This window comes from Lepidochelys kempii, chromosome 8 (assembly GCF_965140285.1).
Source record: "Lepidochelys kempii isolate rLepKem1 chromosome 8, rLepKem1.hap1, whole genome shotgun sequence".
NCBI lineage: Eukaryota > Metazoa > Chordata > Testudines > Cheloniidae > Lepidochelys > Lepidochelys kempii.
In genome coordinates this window covers 50128203-50154041 of record NC_136387.1, presented here as the reverse complement: position 1 = coordinate 50154041, position 25839 = coordinate 50128203, and the positions used below count along the sequence as shown (strand labels likewise).

Here is a 25839-nt window from a genome sequence, read left to right as displayed (position 1 = left end):
TGATTAGCATATGCATACTAGATTGGCATGTTACTCACTTGTGAGTAAGCTATGAGAGTTTTTAGCGTTTATTAAACCTCTGTACTACACCATCATGGATTCTTCATATACCATTTATTGCAATAAAAAAATCTGAGTCAAGTATTTTGGTTTTTTTCTTATCCTGCTGCTTGGTGTTATCCCAAGTCCCAGTATTTCAGAACTCTGAGGGGGAGAGAGGAATTATGATACATTTTAGAAACTATCTAGATGTTTTATTCACAATGGAACAAATGTAATGTATTAGGACCTACTGGGTCGAGAAGGGCAGTGGCCTTGTGCAACACTTTGAAATCTCCCTTTTCCAGAGGTATAAACCTTCCATTTCTAGTTCTGATGGGTTGTGAGATGCTGAAGGCTTGCAGTGTTAAAAGTAGTCTCAGTGGTGATAACTTAATGATCCGTGTGCAATTGAATCAGTCTAAGATATGTAGTAAATGAAACTATCACCGCTAATTTGTAGGAAATTTGTACAAGAAACTTTGGGGCAGGAACTGCACTTATACCTAGAACAATGGGGCCTGATCCTAGTCATGGGTTCTGGATGCAACCATACTATAAATATTTAATATTACTATAAAAGCCTGAGGCATAATGAAGACAGGACAATACTGGGAGATCCAAAGAACTGTTAACTTGTTTTTCCCACTTCCTTGGAGAGTGATGGGATAGAGGAGCTTGATGTGGGGTAGTGTTTGTGGAGGACACAAGTGAGTCAATAAGAATTTGAATGAGGAGAGGCATGGAAGCCTTTTGCAGTGGGCTTGGAAGGTCATTTTGTGTGTAGAGGGCAAAGAAAAAGAAGGCACGAAGGCTGGAATCAGTGGAAAAAGGGCTGTTGAGGCTGGTTTTATTTGTGGGTTAAAGGGAACCCGGTAAACAAGATCAGAGATGTTAACCCTGCCCAGAACCTGTGCAGGGGCTTGAGGGCAGACTGAGAAATAGGGGATACGGTGGAGGGATTTAAAAATAAGTGACATTTCATAAACAAGAGGTTAATTTTAGCTGCTGAGGTTTGGATGGACTAGAGGTGAGCGCCATACTCTCAGGGCACCTAGAGGAGGTCACAATATTCAAGGCGGGAGGTAAGTGCATGGACAAGTATTTTCACAAGCAGGGCAGAAAGGAAGAAACAGAGTGTGACTATATTGTAGAGGAAGAAACATCTAATAATGTCCTGGATGTGTGGGGATAAGAAATTTAAGATGGGTTCTGAGAATGAGTGAAGTGGAGGACAGTGGTATTGACAGCAGCAGTGGAGAAAGGAATAACCTTGTTGGGATACTTTTTTGTGCAGCCTAGTAACCCATTTGACAGGCTTTAATCTAATGTGATACTTTCACTAGTTCAGTTTGAGCAAGACATGAAATCAGGTAAAATCTCCTTGAGTTCATCAAGTATACTATATGAGAGTTGTAAGTATCACACTAAGGAATCACAATTCAAATCGGAGTCTCCTGCCTTATGACAGCATTCTGACGTTTCTATACTGATGATTGCAGGTCAACAGACAGTCAGCTGAAGCTATGGAATGTAGGGAAACCACACTGCCTGCGCTCTTTCAAGGGTCACATCAACGAGAAGAATTTTGTAGGCCTGGCATCCAACGGAGACTACATTGCCTGTGGTGAGTAGAGCATCCACCCAAGAAATGTTTGCATGGCTCCTCAGAGCTTGCACTGCTTCTAATGAAAAGTATGCATAAAAATGAACTCAGTACTTGAGACATCTTAGAAAATACAGGATTATTCTTAGTCTCTGCCCTCAGCTTTGCCCTAGAGAACAGTATAAAAAGTAGTAGCCGTACGGCAGTGTGCACTTACTCCAGTTCTGCCCTACTTACATGATTTGCTTTAACCACCAGACTTCCACTGAAATGTCCACAGGTAAGTTCACAGTCCCTACGTAGTTTCCATGAAAATGACATATGTCTTTTAAAAATAATAATAATTAAACTAAAAAAATCCCTCTATCAGTTGGATGTTGCACAGTGGTGGACTCACCACTCTGGGATAGTTAAACCAATTATTGCTGGATTAGGAGTTGAAACAATTCCAACAATGGTGAAAAGATCCCCCTAAATGTTGCTGCTGTGCTGCTGTCTCCCATCTGAGTTCCACTGACATCTGTGCAATTTGCACATGGGGCCTTTAATTATGTTCCATGCCTTTTCAAGTCTCTACCAAAGTTATGGAACAAGGTTAAAGTCTCACCAGAACAGTGTTGTAATTGTGTATTGATTCCCTTGTAATTCTAACCTGGTAACCTGCACATCCACCCTGTAGTGATCCTGTACTCTAATTGCAGCAGCCAACAGTGATAGGCGGTAGAGGGAGCAATTAAACTTGCAGGAACTAGGCTGAAATAATTCTCTACTCTCACAGTAAAAGGTCTAAAAAGACTTGCTTATCAGGGGGTCCATTTCTAGAACTTATTTTATTGATTTGCTTGTATTTACAGGAAGTGAAAATAACTCCCTCTACCTGTACTACAAGGGCCTCTCAAAGACACTTCTGACTTTCAAATTTGACACAGTAAAAAGCGTCCTGGACAAGGACCGGAAAGAGGATGACACAAATGAGTTTGTCAGTGCTGTGTGCTGGAGGGCACTGCCAGATGGGGTGAGTTTTCTGCTTATTTTTGCCAAGATTGCTGCTGGGTGAATGTCTTATGTTCATGTAAGATGGAGTCATTGAAGGTTTGGCTCCACTTTTGTTTTTTCCCAGTTATATTCCAAGGTATTTTGCAGGTCAGCCATAGAAAGTGCACATTTGCAGAGTAATTGAAAGGATTATATATATTTTAAAGGTACTGCAGTGTAATGGTTGTTAAAATTGGGAAATTCAAAAGGTTGTGGTAATCACAAAGAGTTTGTACATTTAAAATCTCAACCATAGTGATGCATTAATACAGTTTTTTGGCATTTAATTTCCTTGTTTCATTTTTATATGAATTTTGTATATGATCACATTCAAGTAAATTCACTATGCATATTTAAATGTGATCTTCTATATGGGATTTCACACTCTAATACATGCACTATGTGTAGATGATGAAATGCCTGAGATAAGGACCAGCTACATTATTTCCATTACTATTTCCATGAACTTTGTTCCAAATATACAGAGTGTATGCTCCTCTTGTAGTGCATGCACTGCACTTTCAGTGTTTTTTAATCTAAAGTTTGACTGTATTGAAAAATATGCTGGTTTTGAGCTGGAGTGTTTAAAAAGAACTTTATAAAGTTACTTGTAAAAAAAAAAAAAAACCTCTGTAAACTTACTCATGTGCATAAGTGTTTGCAGATAAGGTCCTTAATTGGCGGGTGGGGAATTCATTCTTGGGTATTTCAAATAGCTAAATGGAATTTTATTTAACTTGTGAAGAGAGCATTTGGACTGAGAGCAAACCTGAGAAATTGGAGCCTGAAAGGTAATATTTTTAGCAAGTTAACAACTGCTTATCTGTATTTACAGTATACTGGAAGTGTCCTCACAGTCATAAATAGCATGAGATTATTTCAAATAAATTGTCCTGAACCAAGCCCCCCCCCCAAACTAAAACTTTCTAGTGTTGGGGAGAATCTGGATCTGGATCTGGATCTAAACTTTGTATCTCTAATTTTAAAGTCAAAGGAAAAAATGGGCTGTTTTAATTTTAAGAATACCAAATAGGGCTAATATTCTTTTGGATCATAAGCTAGGTTTTGAGGTGAGTTTGTTATGTAAATAAATGGATACGAAGTCTCAAGTGGACAATAGAAACTGTGTGACTTTCAACCCAGATCTCCATTGGTGAAAGCCTTGAAGTAACCCACTACATCCATAAGCTTCCCTTTCACCTTTCTTTTCTTTGCTGCAATATTTCCAGCGAGCCTGACCTCTGACTGCAGTGTACACCTTTGCTTCAGACAGCAGGGATCAATTGTGCCCTTTTGATTACTTCTCCTTACCTCTTCCTCTGATTCGCATTGCTCTCAATCTCTCCCACTTCTATTGTGTTTTTAGTCTGAGTGGCACTCTAAAGTAAGCAGCTGAAAAGCTGTTGAACAGAATTGTAGAGCGCTACTAGAGTATTCAACACAACTCAAATGCAAAATTTTATGTAACAAATGTATAATAAAGTAACAATGAAATCTGCTCAATAAAGGGTGCACTCAGCAATTATTACAATAGTGAGAGCTCACTGAGCTCTCTGGCATTCAGTCTGTCACCGTTCTTGAGAAGCCTGATTTTTGTCTGTCATTAGTTCCCACATGTCTCCCTGGGTTTTGTTTTAAATTACCATTTTTTTTTCCTGTGGCAACCAAAGTACCACCTTCTGGTTTGGAAAGAGAGCCATGAAAAGCTGCATGTGGCTAGAGAGCCACAGGCTGAGTATTTCTGCTTCAGCATTTTACCTCTGAATGTAGTACCTCCCATGCTTCTCTACATACTGCACTTGCACTGTTTCATGAGTCAGTTAGCAATGTGATTTGCTTTTTGCCAGGAGGCCCTCGCGTCTCTCTTTTTATAGTACATCCAGCTAGCACTGAGCTAAGTGTTATTCCTTCTGAATGTACCCACACATGCTTATTTTCAAACACAAGTCACTTGCCATGGTGCAGAGGATCTTGCTCAGACCTCACTAGCGCACTTGGCATGTTGGATTATTGTACCGCAGAGAGAGAGATTTGGAAGGCTAGTCTACATCCACAATGCCCCTTTCAAGGAAAATGTTTCCTTATTCTTCACTCCCTTACGTTTTCTTGCGGTGTCATGCTCTTTTCTAAGAAGACTTCGGACCTGCGTGAACACCCCTGGAAGATAACATGTGTTAATGAATCATGGAATGTGCTTGGAAGAGGTGATGGTATTGTGGCAGTCTTCCTGGTATGGGAGTCAAGAAGTTCTATTCCTGGCTTTGCCACAGACTTTCTGTGATCTTGCGGAAGTCTCTTAGTCGCTCTGCTTCCGTATCCCTATCTATAAAACGTACTCTACCTACCTCACATGAGTGTTCAGGCTTAGCTTGCTTATATTTGTAAACTGCTTCTTCAAATGGAGGGCAGCATAGAAATAGTGTATTAGCTGTGCCTCAGGATTCCTCAACATAACCCAGAGTTGATTCAGTTTCCTGTAGTGTTGCTGTGGACCATTCTCTAATTCAGTAGCCTTACCAACCGAGAAGGGAGGAACAAGTTTAAGTTTTGATGCTTTCCTCAAAGTATAAGTATCTGTAGCCACTTAAAGTGCAAAATCTGAGATCCAAGAAAAATAAAAACCCTTCAGATAGTTAAAACGCCCAAGGAAGCTGCTGCTGCTTTACCTTGTCCTGTTAGACAGGGTTGGCAGTTCTAGTTCTGTGGTTCCAGGCATTCCTATCAAGTGCGTCTTCCGAGTGACACCAACCTTCATGTCCTCCTTCAGCATCTCAAATCACTCGTGGTCTCTGTCCTGTAACTACTAGCTCTTGTACCCTTTTGCCAATATATCTTTCACCTTATTGTCTCAGCTGGCCCAGCCATCTCAATTGATAGCCCCTCAGCTTTTCTATGATGGGGGCTACCTGCATCTTTACTGATACTATTTCATGGTGTACCTCAGCCCTTGTCTTACCCAGCATCCACCTGAGCAATCTAATTTCTGCAGTGTGCATTTGTTCTCTTCCTCATTGGCCAGCATTCTAACCCATACATCACAGCTGGCCTAATTTGCTTGGCACATTTTTGTCTCAGAGAATTCCCATCAACTCCCTCCATTTGCACCAAGTGCTTTTCATGTGATTCCTAACATCTGCATCTGCTTTCCCATCAAATTCCCACTGAAACTAACAGAAATAAATTAATTTACACTTCCTTCTGACATAAGGGATTTGAGAGAAGATGGCAGGTGTGTACAGGGAAGGAATCCTTTGAATCTTCATTGGAGCCCTGAACTTTCTGTTCCCTCTTTCCATCCTCTTGAGATCCTCTGTCATAGTTATCATCTTTCCATCTGAAGAGGGCTGGACATGGTGTTTCTTCTGCATCTGTCAATACTAATCCATAATTGGCCAGACTGATTGAGACCGTTTCTCTCCCAAAAAGCTGAGCGCAGTGCTCCCTGCCAGAGCACTGCATCTGAGACACTAGAGTGGCCAGAATTTGTACATTTTGGATCAGGCTAATTTTTTAAGCGATAATAGTTTGTATTAAACATACAGTAGTTAGTATACTAATACTTTGGTCTTCTATCATGCCTTTTAGAGATCTTAAACACTTTAGATAAATCAATGAACTAATTCTCTGAGCACTTGTTTTGGTAAGTGTACTCACCTTTTAGAGATGAGTAAATTGAGGCACAGAGATTCTAATATACACATTTTCTAAAGTGGCTTTCAGTTGAAGTTGGTGGGAGCTGCTAATGCTCAGCAACTCTGAAAATTGGTAGGCCACCTAAAATTAGAAGCCAGTCAAGAAATTTTTACCCACAATGAGTCACACAGTAAGTTAATGGCAGAGTCAGGGATATGCTCCAGAACACCTGCCCTAAACACATACCTCTAACTTCTAAGCTGAGAGGTATATAATGTACATGCCTGGCTCTGTCTCTCCTTAACAGAAGAAAAAAAAAATACTCCCTAACACACAGACAAGACAGCCCGCTTGATGTAAAACTTCGATTCTAGTATTGGGGTTGTTAATAAATTCTGCTGTTCTGTTAGCATAAACACCATAAGAAAACTAGTGGAAACGCACATGGCTTTCTTACTAAGGGAAAGGAAATGAAGTATTACTTCTAGAACAATGCTAGGCAAGCAGAAATGTCTGTCGTCTTTAAAATGCATGTATGTAGGGGAGAGTCAATTTAAGGTGTTTGTCTGCAACAGACAATTGGAATGTAGGTAGTACCCTGAGGAGAACCTCTTTTGTACTTGGTTTCTCCTTATTCTCCTGCATAATATTTCCACACCTCCTGAGAGGTAGACACCCTTCACTCTGACCTGGCTTGTTACGTTCAGAGTTAAAAGTGCACCCCATACATCTGCCACTCTATTACCTCTTAAATAACCCTCCTCCCTTCCATTGCAGTTGGTGTTTCTCAGAAGGGAGCTGTTGGGAGAGCAGGTTTAGCATTGGCTGCTCCCTGGACAGCAGAAAGGTGGTATTGCTGAACACAGAAGCAATTTGATTATGTAGATTAAGCAGGGCTCAATCTATCATAATCGCTGTAAAGAAGCCATTTAATTTTGTGCCTGTTTGCATGAGTGTTCATTACCGCAGATAAGCAGGTTCGCTTGGGAACGACTTTCCAAGTAGAAATATCGGGGGTTTGATAAGCAGCAAGGAGATGCAGATAAGAGAAGAATATGCTAAGTAAATTAGCCTAAGCAAAGATTTGTATCTTTTTAAAGACAAAAAAGAAAATATATTGACAATAGCATTTTTGTTTTAAATTAGGTCTTCCAGATCTCTTAACTGAAGGAACATTGGGACTATATACTGTAATTTGTTTAAGGGGCATCTGACATTTGAGTGGAATGCTTTTAATTGTGTATTCACTAGATGACAGAGAAGTGCAGCTTTGCAAAAACATCTTGAAGAGCTGAGATACAGGCTGGGCGAATAGAAAACTGGTCTGTGTGTTCCTGTCCAAGGGTTGTTCTTCAAATCAGTGTGAGTTTAGCAGTCTGGGAAGCTAATATCTAACCATCAATGAGAGGCACAGGAACTGACTTTTCAGGAGGTCTCCAGGCTCATTTAGATGCTGTTATATGACACAAGTGTCTCCATATCCATACACCCCTGCACCACTGCTGTATTATCTCTTGGGGGCTTCTGGTAAGATTGTAGTTTTCCTCTACAGAAGGTAAAACAGGTCACAAGTTTGTGTGCCAGGTCCTTTTACCCAAGTTGTTCTAGGCCACTTACAATGAAACGTTAGACAAATGACTTCCCACCAGCTACTTTGACTAAGACAGCAAACTCCCGTGGACTCCTTACTCTGAATTTCAGGTTACCCTGTTCTAGATTTTATAAACAACTCTTCAGAAAGGGTCATGTTGCACACCTTTTTGGATTGCTACTTCAGGAAACGAGCTTTCCTTTCTTTAGCTAAAATTACAACAGTTGACAATCCTATGTAGCATCTCAGACTTCAGTTCCCTAAGTGTGTCGTCAGTAATTAATTTTATTAATTACATGTTCTTTAAAAACATGTAATTATTCTACAGTAAATCTTCATTTACAAGTACCCTTATTTTCTGTTAACTCATGGAAAGTAGTTATCCATTTTGTTTCCCACAGAATGAATAAATATGGTACACATGAGCTAGCTAGTACACATGGGACTTCGATAATTTACGATCAGCAACTTGAATCCCTTTTGCTGGATTTAATCTAACCATCTCAGATAATTTCAGAAAGTGATTCATTGCCGTTCTTAGCTGTTAATTAATTTGGAAGAGTTATTGATATTAACATGAAACTTCCCGTGCTATTCCCAAATAACCAAACCTTACTCTAATCTAAAATAACCTGCCCTGATTTTAATTGTAGTTCTGTTAATCTGAAATCTTAGTTTCAGTTAAGATTTCCAAAAATGCAAAGGATTTTCTTTTTCACTCCACTTAGCTGTAGTCTGTTGCAAGAACTTGGGTTTAAACTAATCTCAAGACCGCTAGCAGCTTTGATTTACAAATTAAACCTGTATTTTTCATGCAGAATTCTCAAATGGAGTTGTTTAGATGGCAGTTGAAGCTTATCTAGAAAGTAATCTGAGATTTCTGTGTGAGAGGTACTCACAATACAATGCCAGAACTGTGCTGTCTTTTCTGATCCCTCTGGCATCTCAATCAGAACCTGACTCCAGGTGATCACTGACAGCTGTAGTACTTGCTGTCCCGTTCCAAGCATCTCTGTGAGGGCCTCTACCATTCCCCACTTTATCCAATTTTCTCTCCTATTCACAACTGTTGAGTTATTATCATAGGTTACACTTCTCACAAGTCTGCCTCCGCTTTATCCTGACATTGCTTCTTCACTGGTCAAACCTAATCAAGCACTCTGATCTTTTGTTGCACTGCGTTCTAGATCTTCACTCCCAGGGTGCCTTGCATCTCCTTCATACAGCCACAAGAGGGCTGGTGTTTGGCTCCCTCTTCACTCTTCTGGTTGAAATACATAATTAACAGTTTTTCAAGGTTGTGGCAATCTGAGAATCCTCTCCCAGAAAAATGAGGTACGTTTGAATGTGCTCAGAGACCCTCTGCCTTTACCTAGAATTTCGTCAAATGCTGTTTGCCTGCTTTGGAGTTTAGACCTCCTGAGAAGCTGACCTGCCAACATGATGGCTCCCAGATCTTCTCTGCTGCACTCTTTTCTCTCTGGCTGCACCAAATTCTTTCTAGTTGTGTTTAAAAGCCCAACAATTTTTCATCCTTTCACTCAAGCAGTTTCCTCTACTTGTTGCTTAGCACCTTGCAGCAAGATATTGTTACTGCATTTTATTTCATTCCTTTCTATTTTCCTCAAGCCTCTTAAAGGAGCTATGCAAGTCTTGTCAATCTCATTTTCTTAAACAGAGAATGTTAAATCTTTATTATTTAAATCTAACCCAGAGCATCATAAAATACACTTGAGACTTGCTTGGCTTGTAAAGTTCCTAGGTTGGAAATGCAATAGTATGTGTAACATTTCCTTCCACATGCCTGTTGCTGAAAGGGTCTAATTTTGTGCATAAAGTAATTCCATGAGGCATGTTCTTGTCTTCAGGGAAACTCAGTGAGGTGTGTGTATTTGTATATAATGTATGTTAAATTTGTACAGTGCAGATATCTTTCTAGAGATATTCTATCTTGGATTCTGCTTGTTGCATGAAAAGAGAATTAAGCAAAGAAAATACCCAGCTGAATGTAGCAACTCTTTACTCATCATTACCGCCCTAGGAGTCCAACTGTTGAGAGCTACATGAGAAAATTATACTCTATTATTAGTGGCTCACTAGCTATCTTGACATTTCAGTGTTTGACACCTCAGTCCTTATGCAAATTACAGGATTTAGAAGAATTTTATTTTTCATCCCTTTTATGAAAAAAAATCTCCAGTATTTTTTCATTTATTCTCTCCCCGGGCCCAGGAACCTGTTGAGGTTTCTCCTGTAAAGGTGGTACTTGCTGACATGAGTGGGTCTCAGAACTGCCACAAATTCCCCGTCCATTGCTATTCGGTGTATGCAGGGGTAAGTCACATCAGGAGACTGTCCATTTCAGTCTTTCCTTTTCCTCTGGGGCTAACCATTTTACTACTAAAATTGACACCTCTTCCCCATCTTCAGTGCAATTGGAGAAACTGTATTGCAGCATTTGTGTTGCTGTTCCAAGTTTCCGGCTGGTTTGAGGACCGCTAGTTGATGCAATAATGCATCATTTTTAATCCTTCCTTTCCTAGATTCAGATTAACTGTTCGTATACTCCTGTGTCAATTGATTGATCAGACTGATGCTATTGTTCAGCACTAAAGGCCTATTCTTCCCCACTGCCTCCATTACAGTGCTTTGAAATCACTCTAACTTGGATTTGAGAATAGTCTTATCAAAGGAATGGGTCCTGGTTTTTCCTCTTGGGTTCCAAGTCTAGTTTCACAAACTTAATCTAAAGTCTTTTTTCCCCTCTTCAAAAAAGAAGAGGGCAGGGGGTAGTTTTAAGCTTGACCATTATAAATTGCCTAGGGGTCTTTTGTGAGTTTAAAGGAGATGTCAAAGTTGAAGTGGTTTTTTTGAACTGAGGCAGCATTTACACCAGCAAACTACTTTGCTGTAATTCATCACCAGTGCATGTCCAGTAATGCTAACCATTAGGTAGGCCAGAGGCATTTTTATCAGTCATCTGTTTTTCAGTCATTTAGTGAATGGCATAGTGGTAGAAGTGTGAGAACTGTTGACATTACCTTTTCAGCCATTGAGCCCACTGGTAGAGTTGCGGTGAGTGTGGATTATATTTCACTGCTAATGTAACCCGGGTCTTAGTATTCCTGTTATTTCCTGATCTTGAGACATGCGAACTTGCACAGCAAGAATCGCATTGTTACAGTATTCATTGTGAATGGGGACACACAGAAATCCCTCTTCACAGCTCTTATTAAATTTGAGAGTAGAAGTTTCTCTTCCGCTGGATCTCTGGTATTTTAATAAGTAGCAATTAATTATTAAACAAAGAATGTGGTTAAAGCACGGTCTCTTTTGTGGTTTAACTATTATAAAAGTTTGAATTTCCTGGCTTTTGTAGTTTAATTCTGAGATGAGACACACTCTGTCCTTAATTCCCCATTGTACCATTGTATTACAAGATATAATATACCACTTTAGTTTGTGTAGTCTTTCACATAAAATATGTTCCAAACTTATTTTTATTAATATCAGATACTTATTTTACAGTAGCATCCAGGGCCAGAGTCAAGCTCAGAGCCATCTTGTGTTAGGCACAGTACACAGCTTGAAGCGTGCACAGTCTCAACCCCAAAGAGTTTACAAATGTTAGTTTAAAGACAGTTGTCAATTCCACCGCCTTCCCAGGAGAATTTCCACGGGACCCCCTGATCCCAGAGGGTTGATATATACACCCTTATAGATCTTAATTATTTAATTAGTACCTTAATTATAAAGACATCATGAGGTTTGGGTTTCAAGTAAACATCCAGAAGTTCTGATACCTTTTGGAACCTTTGGAGGCTCTTTTCCCTCCGTGCCCTAGGTTTCCCCCCAACCGTTTGCCTTTATGTGGGTGGAGAGATTTGTTACTCTTCCCCCCCCCAGCAACCTTCAGGCAACATCCTCCCATACTCTGTATGCAAGGAGCCCACAGGTTTTCCTCATGGAAATGGAGTGTGTTTGATGTCTCCTCATTCCTTATGTCACCTCTACCTGTGATGTGGTCCCCCTTTCTGCATCACCATCTCTGTTCCTCTCAGCCCTGATCTGGAGAGTCTAGAGTGGAATGGAGATCTGCCCCCTCCAGAACAATGCATCTCTGCAGGTGCCAGCCAGGATGTGTGGGCACTCTGCCTACTCTCCTTGTATCTGCTTCCTGGGTCTCATGCTCCAGAAAAGGGCAAACTCATGGTCAAGTCAAGGTAAAGGCTAGGTGAGCAGGCTCTAGCCTTCTGCCGCCTTCTTGTATACTCACTTTTTTTTTTTTTTTTTTTAAAGTAACTGAGCCCATGGCTCTGGTTGGGACTGAGTGCCCCTTGGCTAATGCTTAAAATTTCTGGGAAGTCCTGGCCAACCTCTGGAGATTTGGAAAATATAGTTACGCCATGTTTTATTAAAGGCAGACAAAGAAATTGTCATAAACCAGGGAGAAAATGTCATCTTCCTGAGATTTGCAAAAAGATGGAAAGTCAAGTGAAGCAGATAAAAGGGGGTGGTTCAAGAAGATTATAGGAGCTACAGAGGAAAAGACTGTTGTCTCCACACAAGCTTTCAGGGTTGGTACAGAAGGCTGATAGTGGATAAGCAAGCGTGGGATGAAATGACACAGTCCCTGGGACAGACTGAAATAAGTCCAAGAAGGGTTTTAAAAATGGTCAGTTTTGGACTGTGATCTGAACTGACTGGGGAATGAATACCCTGGAAGTGTAATGGCCCTGAAACTTTATTTATTTATTGCAAGAATTTGAATTAACTGGTAAATGTGTGTTTTCCCTTCAGGTACCAGGCAAAAATGTTAGTTCCTAATTAAATTTCTGGCAACCTCTAAAGCCATTAGCAGGAAGTGAGTAGTTCATCCCACCCCTGCCCTTATCTGGGGCAGGCCTTTTTAATTTTGAGCTGCAGTTTTGATGCCAATTAACACAAACTACTGGAACACTGGTTTCTTGCAATCACAGCTTAGACTCCATAAATCAGCAACACTTAGCAATTAAACTCTTATTTAAAATAAAATCTTTGGAATGAATTAGTCAATGCGTACCCAATATGTCTGTAATTCTTTACCTCGAAGTTGCAATGTATTTTTTTCTCCAAAAGCAATTGGTGTTGGTCTATTGCCAACGCTGAGGGTTTCTTAAAAGCCCATTCTTGAGGAGTAACAATGCATACCATGCTTTAGCCTGGTTCTCCTTCTGTTAGTGCAAGACAGCTACTATTGTAAGCTTTAAAACAAAAATATCTTAGAACAATTTATACCTAACTCTTGGAAATTAGCTGGTGAGAATTTTTCATGACAACATTTCAGAATAAATGGAAATAGAGGAATGTTCTTTGTAGAGGAATTGCTAGCAGTTTAAGTTGGTGGCTCTTTGAATCTGATGAGGAGTTTCAACACTGGAAGTAGTCCTGGCAGAGATGCGTTAGTGGGCACAGTCCACTAATACATCTCTGCCAAGACTAAGATACAAGTTGAGGCCCACAGGATATTTCATATGGTTCTACAGTTTTATTTCATGAATTTTGCCCATATATATGCACAAGTATGTGTGAAATCCGTATGTTTAAACAGGAGGTGTTATAGGCTCTTCTAAACAGAGGAAACTCTTCTAAAGTATGTGTTTGGAGTGGGATTTTTCAAAAGCACTCATCATTGAAATAACTCTGTTCCTATTGAAGTCAATAATAACGTTCCCTTTGACTTCACTGGGAGCAGAATTAGGCCCACACTGAAGATTTTTGAAAACCCCACTCTGAGTATACTACAGCCTCTTGTTCGAACATTATTTTATAGACCTATTCCCTTCCTTCCTTCCTTTTAACAGGTAACATTGCCAATGCTACAGCAACGGTAGCTGCATTATATGAAATTAACTTCTGCAGTTTTATAAAGCTAGTGCTTGTTCAGATTGTATATATTTACCTTTTGCAAGTGACACAAGATCACAGATGTTTAACATTCTATAGTGTTCAAATGAGGTGGAAAAATAAAACTATTTTTTTTTCCTTCCAGCATTCAATTTTAAGATTTGATCAGACAGTTTCACCTCTGAGTGAAATGGAAGCACTGATGCAGAACTAGTCACGCGCCTAGCTTTATGACAACAAAAGCTTTTGTTTATGTAGGCTTCTATACTGTATCCATCATTTTAGTATCAGAGCTCCTGTACTATAGATTTCACACCCTGTCTGCTACTATGGTCTGGATCAAAATGGATTAGAACCTAAGAGCTTCAGGTCAGTCTAATGTCAATCAAGTTGCCCAGCCTTAAGCAATAATAGAACTTTGATGCTAAGCCGCATATTAAAAGAGTGCACTCAGGCAGATCTGATGAACAGTTCACTTTTCTTAGACTTGTGTCCTTTATTTTACATTTTTTGAAGAGGAGTTGCTCGTTCCTCGTTGGGGTTTACCTTGACCTGCTGCTGATTGTTGTTGTTCCTACTGCCCTCCGTGTGCTAAGAGTAAAAGATGGACCTTGCTTTGGAGGGCACAGTGGGTCTTAATTGAAGTACCTGTACAGAACAAGCCATTTAGTCAAACAGAATAAATCTGGAGGTAGAATTTCATTAATAGCTGCTTTGAGGAATGGTTTACAAATACCCAGCATAGCATGGAGTCATTTTAAAAATAAATCTGAACCAAACCAAATTATATTTCATAAAACAATGGATCCCTATTAAACACAGCTAAACGTTACCCACCACATCAGGGTTGTTGCAGCTAAACAGGATTGTGCAGCACTCTTTCAAGATGTTTTGATTCTACAATTTGAAATAGGATTTTTTTTATACAGCAAATAATGCTCAAGCTACTTTAGTCTTTTGTATTTTATTGCATACCATAATCACTTTATCCCAAACTCTTGCTCTGGATTGCCGAACCTGGAATGAAGCAAACGATTTACTGCATTGCCAGGGGTTTAGTGTGCTAAGGTTTTTTAAATTCACTTCAGTGTGTCTGAAGTGAATATTAAGTTAAAGGGACAAATATAGTCGACACAGTCTGGGGAGCTGGCGGAGAAGACAATGGCATTTTTTCCCACTTACTCATAATAATGAGATATACTGCAAGGAAGATAAGAGAACGACATTGGGAGGAAGGATTGGGTCAGATCCATAGAAATTCCTTTGGCCAGCAATCTGCGAAGAGCATGTAAATACAATTCAGAGGAAGGAAGTGATTGCATCCCTCCCGAATGTCACCATAGACAGAAGCTTAGCATTGTTCTCCAAACTGCTAAATGTGAGTCTGGCATAGATTTTCCATAGCTCCTAGGTTGGTGAGCTTGATTGTCTGCGGCCAGGCTGCCTGATGCTGCTGAAAAAGACTTGCTGTGCAGCAGTCTGCTCTGGCTGAATTAGAGATCTCCTCATGTCCACTGAACAGTGGAAACTGATACAGTTTATGAAGAGTGTACTCGTGGAAAGTGTTACATCGCTTCTGAATAAAAAAAATCTTTCATTTAGAATTGAAAGTGAATAGTGCTTCCATTTCTATACAGTGTTTCAGAACTTGTATGTTGATTTGAGCATACGAAGAGACAAGTCAATTTGCACAAGCCGTGGTAAAAACAGGAAAGAGATGAGCTGAAAGTAAAATCAGCATATTCATATTCAAAGGGGCTTGGATTCATTTTGCAGTGTCCTTGTTGTTTTCACTAGTGCAAAATTTGGTTACTGTACAGGAAATTGCCTCACATCTGAGTATACATTACAAAACAAGTACTCTGAATTCTGTTGGAAGACCTGTGAAAATTTGAGGTAACACACAGGTCAGCACTTGCTAACAACCTGTTACAAAACTAACAAATGTTTTACAAGCAACTATGCACAGGTTGAAGTGGATACTTTGTCTCTTAGGCCTTGCCTACACTACAAGGGTAAGTCGACCTAAGTTATGTAACTCCAGTTACATGAATAACGTAGCTGGCGTCGATTTATCTTAGGTCGACTTACTGCGGGGTCGACGGGAGACACTCTCCCATCGACTTACCTCACACTTCTTGTTCCGGTGGAGTACTGGAGTCGATGGGAGAGCAGTCTACGGTCAATTTAGCATAAATCGACCCCCAGCACATTGATTGCCACAGCGTCAATCCCCGGTAAGTGTAGACAGCCCTTCGACTTTTCCCTTATGCCTGTCAATTAATCCATAGCACGCAGTTAACCAATGTATAGCTGTCCACGTTATGTTGGCTTTGCTGATGCTTGCTTATTTATAAGTGATTGTAAAACTAAAATATGCCTGTAAATTTTTTTGTCGTGCTTTTACCTTTTAGGGTGAATGCACAATTGTGGTTAGAGATGCATAGTTCATTGGCAAGCTGTAAAAGCTTCCTCTCAGATATTGTTTCAGCCATAGACTTCAGTACTAACCTGCATCACTTTTGCCATTCTGATCCTGAGCCCAAAGCAGCTCAGTCTGACCAACAGAAGGCTTTACTATTCCAGTAGCAGGCCTCTCCCAAGAGATAGTGGCCATGTCTCTACTACAGACGTAAGTTGACATCCAGCTGCCACAGTAATTAAGTTGGCTGTGTCCATGTCCGTGTGTCATGCTCCTTGTGTCAGTGGAGCGTGTCCTCACTAGTAGTGCTTGCATCAATGCAGAGAGCAGTGAGGTTTTGGGAAGGGCTTGCAGTGCTTCATGGGGCTAAAACATTCTCGCAGGAGTGACTGGGAACATGGCTTCAACATCCCATGATGCAGTTTTCTCCCTCCCCTGATTTCATCTGCAATCCATATTTCATGCCTTTTTTTAAAAAAAGCAGGCATAGCTGTGCATATGGCATCTGCAGAGACGCATGGACCCTGCTCAGCTGTGTACAATTGTGGCAAGTGTCGCAAACAGCACATGCCTTACCCTGCAGTATTTCCAGAGATGTGAGAGGAACCGCCGCATCCTTCAAGTAGCCCTGCTGGAATGAAACAATTCCCAGTTGCTTCTGGCAGTCGTGCAGCAGCTTAACACAATGGAGCACTGGTTCTGGTCCTGAGAAACAAGCACTCACTAGTGGGATCACATCGTTATGCAGTTATGGAATGATGATCAGTGATTGCAGAAATTTTGTATGTGCAAGGCCACTTTTCAGGAACCGTGTGTGGAGCTCTCCCCAGCCCTGCTGCTCAGCAACACTAAAATGAGACCTGCTTTGACAGCAGAGAAACGAGTGGCAAATTCTGTGTGGAAGCTTGCAATGCCAGACTGCTATCAGTCAGTGGGCAATCAATTTGGAATTGGTAAATCCACTGTGGGGGGTTGCTGTGATCCAGGTATGCAGAGCTATTAATATTCTTCTGCTAAGAAGGATAGTGACTCTGGGCAATGTGCAGGATATAGTGGATGGATTTGCCACAATGGGGTTCCCTAATTATGGTGGTTCAATGGATGGCATGCATTTCCCTATCTTGGCACCAGACCATATTTCCAAAAAGTACCTAAACAGAAAGGGATACTTTTATATTGTTTTGCAAGCACTGGTGGATCACCAGAGGTTTTATACCAACATCAACATGGGATGGTCCCAGAAGGTGCATGATGTGTGCATCTTTAAGACAGGTCTGTTCAGAAAGCTGCAAGCAGGGACTTTCTTTCCGGACCGCAAAATTACCACTGGTGATGTTCAAATGCCAATAGTTATCCTGGGAGAGCCAGCCTACCTCTTACTCCTATGGCTCATGAAGCCGGACACCTGGATACCAGCAAGGAGCAGTTCAACAATAGGTTCAGCAAATGCAGAATGGTGGTTGAATGTGCCTTTGGCCATTTGAAGAGTCACTGGCTCAGTCTGCTCACTCAATTAGATCTCAGTGGAAAAAAAAATCCCTATGGTTTATAGCTGCCTGCTGTGTGCCTCATAATATCTGTGAAGCAAAGAGAGAAGTTTCCACAAGAGTGGAATGTGGAGGTGGATAGACCGTCTGTCTGCTAATTTTGAGCAGCCAGATACCAGGGCTATCAGAAGAGCTCAATGTGGAGCAGTGCGTCTCAGGGAGGCTTTGAAAACCCATTTTAGTAGTGACCCACAGTAATGTGCGCTGCCTGTCTGTATTGGGCCTACCATAATCTGAACCTTGATGTGACTGCTACGTTTGTTTTCCATGCACATCACCCCCAGTGCCTCAGATTCCCTGTCCCTTTCTTCCCCTTCTGCTTTGAATTAATAAAGATTTCATTTTCAAGATCTGGACTTTCATTGCACGCAGATATAGACACCAAAAGATCTGTCACAAGAATTAAATCTTGGAAAGACGGTGGAATAAAATTGGGAGCAGAAAACACATTCATCTGGTCTTTAAAAGAACAGCGGCCTTGCCTGTCATACCTCAGCATATGTGCAGCTGTTTATTCTTGACATCCTCCCCAGGGATTGAGTGGAAGGGATATTGCATTGGCACCCCTCACCTAGTGGAACACAGGAGGGGGAGTGTGGTGATGTTGGAATGCCGTTCTGCAGAGGGAGTTTGAGCCTCGAGATGTTTCTCCTGAATGTCACTCAGACACGTCAACATGGCTGTTCCTTCAGAATCCCCAGCATCTACTACTGTGTGCCATCTTCATTCTCCGGGGGTCCTGTCCTGCTCATAATGTCCGCATCCAGTTTTTCAGAGAGAGCAATCCTGCACGCGCTCTGCTCGGTGTCTGCTGTCATGGAGCATTTATTATCTCATTAAACATGTCATCGTGCATTTGTTCTCCTTCGTCTTATCTGGGAGAATCTCTCTGCTGGTGTGGAAGAATAACTGAAGGCCACACTTTCAGCTGTAAGCCATGCAAAGCAGAAAGGAACCATTGTCAGTGCAGACCCAGGGCCTAGTGCACAGTTGCTATGTAAAAATTGCTCCCCTGAATCCATGCAAGTGTAAAGCAGAACATTTTCATTTCTATACGGTATTAATTGAACCGGTTTGCTGTCCCCGCCATGATGGGTATGGTCTGGGGGCAGGGGCATCAGACCATCTGCAGCAGTGGAACCGTAGATGGCCAGGGAGCCATGCCACCTTCTCTTTGTAACATGGACGTTGTCTGGAGGTCGGGGACCAGCGTTCCACCTCCCAAACCGCAAGCCTTGGTAGAGGCGGCACAGCGGGGGAGGTGTGTGTGCTTGCGGTGGCATGTGGTCACCACAACATTTTCCTTATTTCCCCATTGCCGCTGCTCTCTAGCGCCCGAGGCTCGTAGTTTTTGAGGTCAGCTCTGACCCCTGCCACCCAAACTATGTACATGTTTTGTAAAGCTTGGGTGACTGGGCAGAAAATGACAAGAGGTTGTGGGGGGGCCAGGCATAGGCACTACTGTTTGCACTTTGAGCAATTTAAATGTAAACTACCACCATCTCCCATAGGTGACCCTAGCTGATATCATGCTCCTGAGGGTAACAGAGGCCGCAAGGGAACAGCTGCTGCAAGCATCCAGGTACATACCAGGACTTTATGTTGCCATGCTGTGTACTGCGATGATGCCAGGCGAATTAATACTGGAGTGGGGTGGGAAAGTGTCCTACTGCAGTGGAAGAAATAAGGCAGCCCTTCCCAGAAACCTTCTGCAATGGATTGCAGAGTACTTCCATGAAAGTTTCCTGGAGATCTCTAGGAAGGAATCCCAGGACATCCCTGTGTACATAATCTTTTTCGGAGGGCACCCTCCACCTATCTGGTGTAGCCACTGGGAAGCAAATAGCCACTCTACCTCAGTTGGTTTTTTAAATAAAAAGTAGAATATAAGAACATGTGACCCCAAAATATTAATTGGAATTGCATACTCACCAGAGGTTCCTTCCCTGGCATCACTCTCGGCCATGCTGATCTGCTGCAACTGGCTGGACTGTTCCGGGGTTATAAACAGCTCCTGGCTCTCTAGGACAGTGGATCCAGTGCTCACCTGTCTCCCATTCCTCTTCCTTGTCCATGAAGGACAGTGTTGTCTGCGGTGGCCCATGTCTCCGACTCCTCAGAGGTACTGCGCTGCTCTTGGGGGTCATGGTAGGGTCGCAGCTGAGAATAGCATGCAGCTCCTTGTAAAAATGGCATGTATGCGGTACTGAACCAGAGCGACTGTTCATCTCCCTGGCCTTCTGCTATGCCTGCTGCAGTTCCTTGATTTTCACGTGGCACTGCTGTGTCCCTAGTGTAGCCCTTCTGCCCCATGCTGCAAATGATCTGCTTGTCTATGTCTATGGTTCTACGGCTGGATCAGAGCTGTGCCTGCACAGCCTCCTCTTCCCACAGACCCAGAAGATCAACTACCACCTCCTATGTACTCCAGGCAGGAGCATGTTTGGAGTGTGGCGCTGGCATGGTCAGCTGGGCAGGTGAGCTTTCCACGCCGAACAAACAGGAAATTAAAATTCAAAAGTTACTGGTTGTTTAACAGGGGAGGTGCTGTTTCCTGTGTACCTGGCTGCTGGGCAGCGGAGTTGAGAATGGTGACCAGAGCAGTCACAGCGGAGCATTGTGGGACATCTCCTGGAGGCCAGATAAGTCGACATAAGCCACACAGCATCTACGCTGCCACTGCATCAACCTAACTACGTCAAATTGAGCACTATGCCTCTCGTGGATGTGGAGTAATTAAGTAGTCATAGCAGGTGAGTTGCATCAGTGGACGGAACCTGGTAGCATAGACACAGACGACATTAGGTTGACCTAAGCTGCCTTACGTCGACCTACCTGTGTAATGTAGACCAGGCCACTGTAGTTCAATATACTGAATATGGGCCTGAGCGCCAGGAACTTCTGGTTTCTAATCCCACTTGTGCCACTGACTCCCTGGGTGACATTTGACAACACACTTACCTTCTTTGTGCTTCAATTGCTTCATTCGTAAAGTGAGAATTATATTTACTTTCCTCAGGTGGGTGCTGTGAGGACTAATTTTTATACAGAGCTTTGAAACTATAGAGTGCCATAAGTGATTATGTGTTTCTGAGCAGACTGTCATGTTGCATGGTGGTTTTATGAGATGGACAAGTGTACAGTGAGAGAGTTTGAGATTGTTACATGAATTTCATGTAGTGAATCTAAATTTGAACCCAGGTTTCTTGAGACAAAAGTTAGTGAAGTAGTCTGACACATGTTGTGCCTTGTTTTCTCTCCCTTTGCCCAGCCCCATTCAGAAAACCACATACTGTATGTGCCATATGCATATTTTCTTAAAAGCCACTTCTTACAGCAACAGTTCTCCATTTGAAGTCATGATCTACAATTGTAGATGATTGTATCTAGATATTGCCATTCATTATCTTTTCTATTACTGATAAAAACACACACCGGTTCACTGTAAATTGAAATCCGTAGTATTCAGTCCTGGTAAAACAAATAGTTCCTTTCCTCAGAAGTTCATTCTGTTCTGTCCAGTCCTTTCTTATTGTCTGTGTTAATCTGTTTTGAAATGTTTTGAGGAATCAGCAGACTGATAAAATGGCAATGTAGCATTGCCATTCACTCTGGCTTCAGTCACCATGACTTCTATTGAGGAGTAAATCAACAGCAGTGCAGGAGGAATATTTAAAGGGCACTAGTCCAGAGAGGATGATATAGATTAGACAAGTAATCAAATATAGGAGAAATACTATTTTTCACCCCTCCTGTCTTCTTCAAGTTGGCTTTTCTAATATTTATGCAGCTGAAGGATATCCAGGCCGATACCATGCCTCTCAAAAGAGTTTTGTTCGCTTGTGTCATTGAAGCACAAATACTGATTATTTTAATTGTTATTTGCTTGAATCCTTTTAAACTTGCCTTTTGCCATTAAAATCTTTGGTATCTTAATACATTTCTGTTATTGCTGGAATTTTCTTTCCTTTTTGATCATATATTATTGGTAATCTCCACATGCATTCAAAATGACATTGGGTGTTAAAAAACACATTAAAAAACCACTGTCACTTCAATTTCAGTTATCTGAAGATTTTTTACAGCCATTGTGCAAAATTGATTCCAACTGTATCAAAATTATTCATTATAAGGAGAGGTGATTTCACTTGTCCTATGAATTGGACTTACAGATAAAATCCCCTCCAACTGTGAGAACCTGATTTCCTATTCATTGCTCTGAATAGAGAGTAATCTGTGGCGAGACTTAATGCTCAACAAAAATGATTGAGTTGTCTTCAAATATGATGATAAACTTTACCCAGCAGCATCTCACCTCACTGAAATGTTTATGGTCTTACAATGTGAAGAAATTATCAGTCTATACAAATTCTATGCAGTCGCTTCTCTGATATGCACAGTGCTAAGTGGCACCATGAGTAGGCAGGGGTGGGGTGGGTTTTTTTTCTGCTTTGCTGTCTGTTAAAAACTAGCAGACTTCTGTTTGACAGACCAAAGTTACCGTTGTAAGCTATGGAATGGAATAGGTTAAGTCAGTGCAGTATGCTACTAGGCAGACGGAAATTATTTTGGCATCCAATAAACGATTAATTTTATCTGTGAAGAACTCGGACATCATAAAAATCTATTGTTACCAGGTCACTGCTATTTGTGAGGTTTGCTGGAATCAATATAATGCATTTGCTGTTCAGCTTTTGGGATCTGGATTCTAATCCTGACTAAAAGATTAACAAATAAGTGAATGTAGTCTCCAGATTATCCCCAAACCACCAGGCCGTTATGTATAATGATCACTCTTGGCTCAGGAGAGCTCCAGGATTGTCATAACAGCATGTGCTGCAGGACAGAACTGAAGAACAGACTTTGATACTTATACATTTTCCTTTTGTTATACCTGGTCTTAGCTAGCATGATCTTCCCTTCAACTTCAAGTGAAGTGAAATTCACTTACAAATCTATTTTTTAAAAAACATAATCCATTTATTTAACCCCTTGTTCCCAAGTGAGGTTTCTGGACGTCCTGGCGTAAAAGATAGGTCAACACTACAATAAAACACCCCTGGCTGGCCTGTCTCAGCTGATTCCAAAGAAATCAAAAGAAATCTGATGAGGTTCAATAAGGATAAGTGCAGGGTCCTGCACTTAGGACGGAAGAACCCAATGCACAGCTACAGACTAGGGACCGAATGGCTAGGCAGCAGTTCTGCGGAAAAGGACCTAGGGGTGACAGTGGACGAGAAGCTGGATATGAGTCAGCAGTGTGCCCTTGTTGCCAAGAAGGCCAATGGCATTTTGGGATGTATAAGTAGGGGCATAGCGAGCAGATCGAGGGACGTGATCGTTCCCCTCTATTAGACATTGGTGAGGCCTCATCTGGAGTACTGTGTCCAGTTTTGGGCCCCACACTTCAAGAAGGATGTGGATAAATTGGAGAGAGTCCAGCGAAGGGCAACAAAAATGATTAGGGGTCTGGAACACATGAGTTATGAGGAGAGGCTGAGGGAGCTGGGATTGTTTAGCCTGCAGAAGAGAAGAATGAGGGGGGATTTGATAGCTGCTTTCAACTACCTGAAAGGGGGTTCCAAAGAGGATGGCTCTAGACTGTTCTCAATGGTAGCAGATGACAGAACGAGGAGTAATGGTCTCAAGTTGCAGTGGGGGAGGTTTAGATTGGATATTAGGAAAAACTTTTTCACTAAGAGGGTGGTGAAACACTGGAATGCGTTACCTAGGGAGGTGGTAGAATCTCCTTCCTTAGAGGTTTTTAAGGTCAGGCTTGACAAAGCCCTGGCTGGGATGATTTAACTGGGAATTGGTCCTGCTTTGAGCAGGGGGTTGGACTAGATGACCTTCTGGGGTCCCTTCCAACCCTGATATTCTATGATTCTGGCTTGGGATGTGGGGCTATAACACTGTAGTGCAGATATTTGGGCTTAGTCTGGATCATGGGCTCTGGCATCCTCTCGCAGGTCCCTGAGTCCAGGCTCCAGCACAAGCCCAAACCCAAACATCTGCATTGCAGTTTTATAGCCCCACACACCAACCTTGAGTCAGCTGATGCAAGCCAACCATGGGTGTTGTATTGCAGACATAACCAGAGAGCCTGGGTAGCTCTGACTCACCAGTCAATGCCATGGGGAATTCAAACCCCTGTCCCCTTTTCTACCATCCAGTGACAGATCATATATTTTAGGTCATTTAATATGCATATCCTTGTTCAGACAGCTTGATGTTCAGTGGCATTACTGTAAGGACGTTGGCTTTTCAATGCACCAATAGCTTGCTGCTCTACATGGTTTAGAGCTCAGTAAAGGCCAGGAGATCTTTAGGCCTGATGTCAGACTAGTAGAAGTAAACTTTTTAAAATTTCCAATGAGCTGTTCCCCCAAGTTAATTGCAAAGGAGACTTGAGCGCCTCGTTTAATGCCATTATGTATGTGTGTGGTGTGCACATCTTTGCAACCTTTCACACAGTGGCTAATAATGGTTTTGACCTTCTGGGTTAAATTTGTCTACTTAATTATATTTTTTCTGTAATCTGAATCCTTTTTTCTTTAGCTTATTTGTATGCATTAAAGTGTGTTAAATTTAGGATTTGATGCAGTCAGGGCCTGGGATAAAAAAAAATCACGTAACAAGAGGCCTTTTAATAATGAAATGCAGTGGAACTGGAAGCTGCAGGGTCTGACCATGTGGACAAATGAAATGTCTTTTGTCTGCATTTGCAGTCTTCCTAGAGTAAAGTGGAGGTCTCTGTCTGGTTTAGGACAGCTAGCTAGACCTGATCGTTCCCCTCCATACACTGTTTCACCCTCATCCAGACCTGTTCCCCACTCCTATAGCTGTCTCCACAGGGCTTTCTACACTTAGCAGGGGATCGACACACGGCGATTGATGCATCAGCGGTCGATTTAGCGGATCTAGTGAAGACCCACTAAATCAACCGCAGATCTCTCTCCTGTCGACTCCTGTACTCCACCGGATTGAGAAGAGTAAGGGGAGTCGATGGGAAAGAGTCTTCTGTCGACATCGTGTAGTGTGGACCCCGCAGTAAGTAGATCTCAAGTCGACGTAGCTTAGTTACACTATTCACGTAACTTAAATTGCATAGGTTAGATCGACTTTTTCCTGTAGTGTAGACAAGGCCACAGGCAGTGGTACAATGCAGCTGTAATGGATTGGGCGTGAGAGAGGGCCACTAGGCAAGGTTCCCTCTGTGATTTTCAGAGCTGAGTATAATTGCCGGTAGTTACCCAGCTCCTTATATTTTAACTAAGGCTATAATCATAGCTGTCAGGCTTTGTGTGAAATTCCCCCCGCCCCCCTTTTTTTTGTGCTCATTAGGATAAGTAAGCTGGCCATAGCAGTCAGTAAATTTCTCTTAGGGAAGGGACCTTCTGTAGGCCCTGATATCCAGATATTCCTGCTCTCAATATTTTTGAACTATTGTAGCACCCTTAGGCCTCAGTCGGTATTGAGACCCCAGGGTGCTAAGTGCAATGAAAACTCTACTGAAACACAAAGAGCATGTAGTTTTAAAAGAAAATTGACATCAAAAAGTGAGCGGTGAGGAGAGAGACAATACAATTGTTACATAAATTTTCCTTTTTTTAATGGTTACAAGTTCCAACTAGCCATGTCTGCCCTTTCGAGTCATTATGAATTGGCTGATTTCTTTTAGACATAGTGACACAAGTGGGACTTGATAGATTTGGAAGAGAAGGTAATGACCTAATGAATGAGTTCAGGGAGGGCATATGATTGATAATTCCAAGTGAATAATTTGCTTTTTTTAAAAAGGAAATATATGGGTAATAACTCACAGGCTGCCTTTGCAGCTATGCCAGTGCATCTGTGTTCGGAATTTTCTCTGACCTCTGGAAAGGTTTAGGTTCATTGGACGAGGCTTTACCAAAGCACCTGACTCCTGACACCCTTACTGTTCCAGTCCTGATTCTCTTATGCAGACAAGTGATCTTGTTTTATTACCTTGTTTGGTTTATTTTTAAATGAACAGTCAATACCCAATACCATAAATATGAACTCCAGGGAGCTTTGGGGCTTGGGCTCCACTGCCCTT

The 25839-nt window shown here is 41.8% G+C and overlaps 1 protein-coding gene and 1 non-coding gene across 4 annotated transcripts in view; both read left to right on the top strand.

Annotated features, from left to right (window-relative positions):
* COP1 (COP1 E3 ubiquitin ligase) overlaps positions 1 to 25839 on the top strand; it is a 228633-nt gene that overhangs the window by 180717 nt on the left and 22077 nt on the right. For 2 of the 3 annotated variants that reach the window (XM_073356470.2, XM_073356469.2), the window contains exons 17-18: positions 1542 to 1666; positions 2500 to 2660. In XM_073356470.2, the coding sequence (XP_073212571.1) occupies positions 1542 to 1666; positions 2500 to 2660 (286 nt within the window). Of the gene's footprint in view, positions 1 to 1541; positions 1667 to 2499; positions 2661 to 19270; positions 19658 to 25839 lie in introns of those variants that run through there. The other variant, XM_073356471.2, reaches the window with a different exon arrangement.
* On the top strand, positions 24427 to 24563 carry LOC140916647 (small Cajal body-specific RNA 3). Its single transcript, XR_012160565.1, has one exon.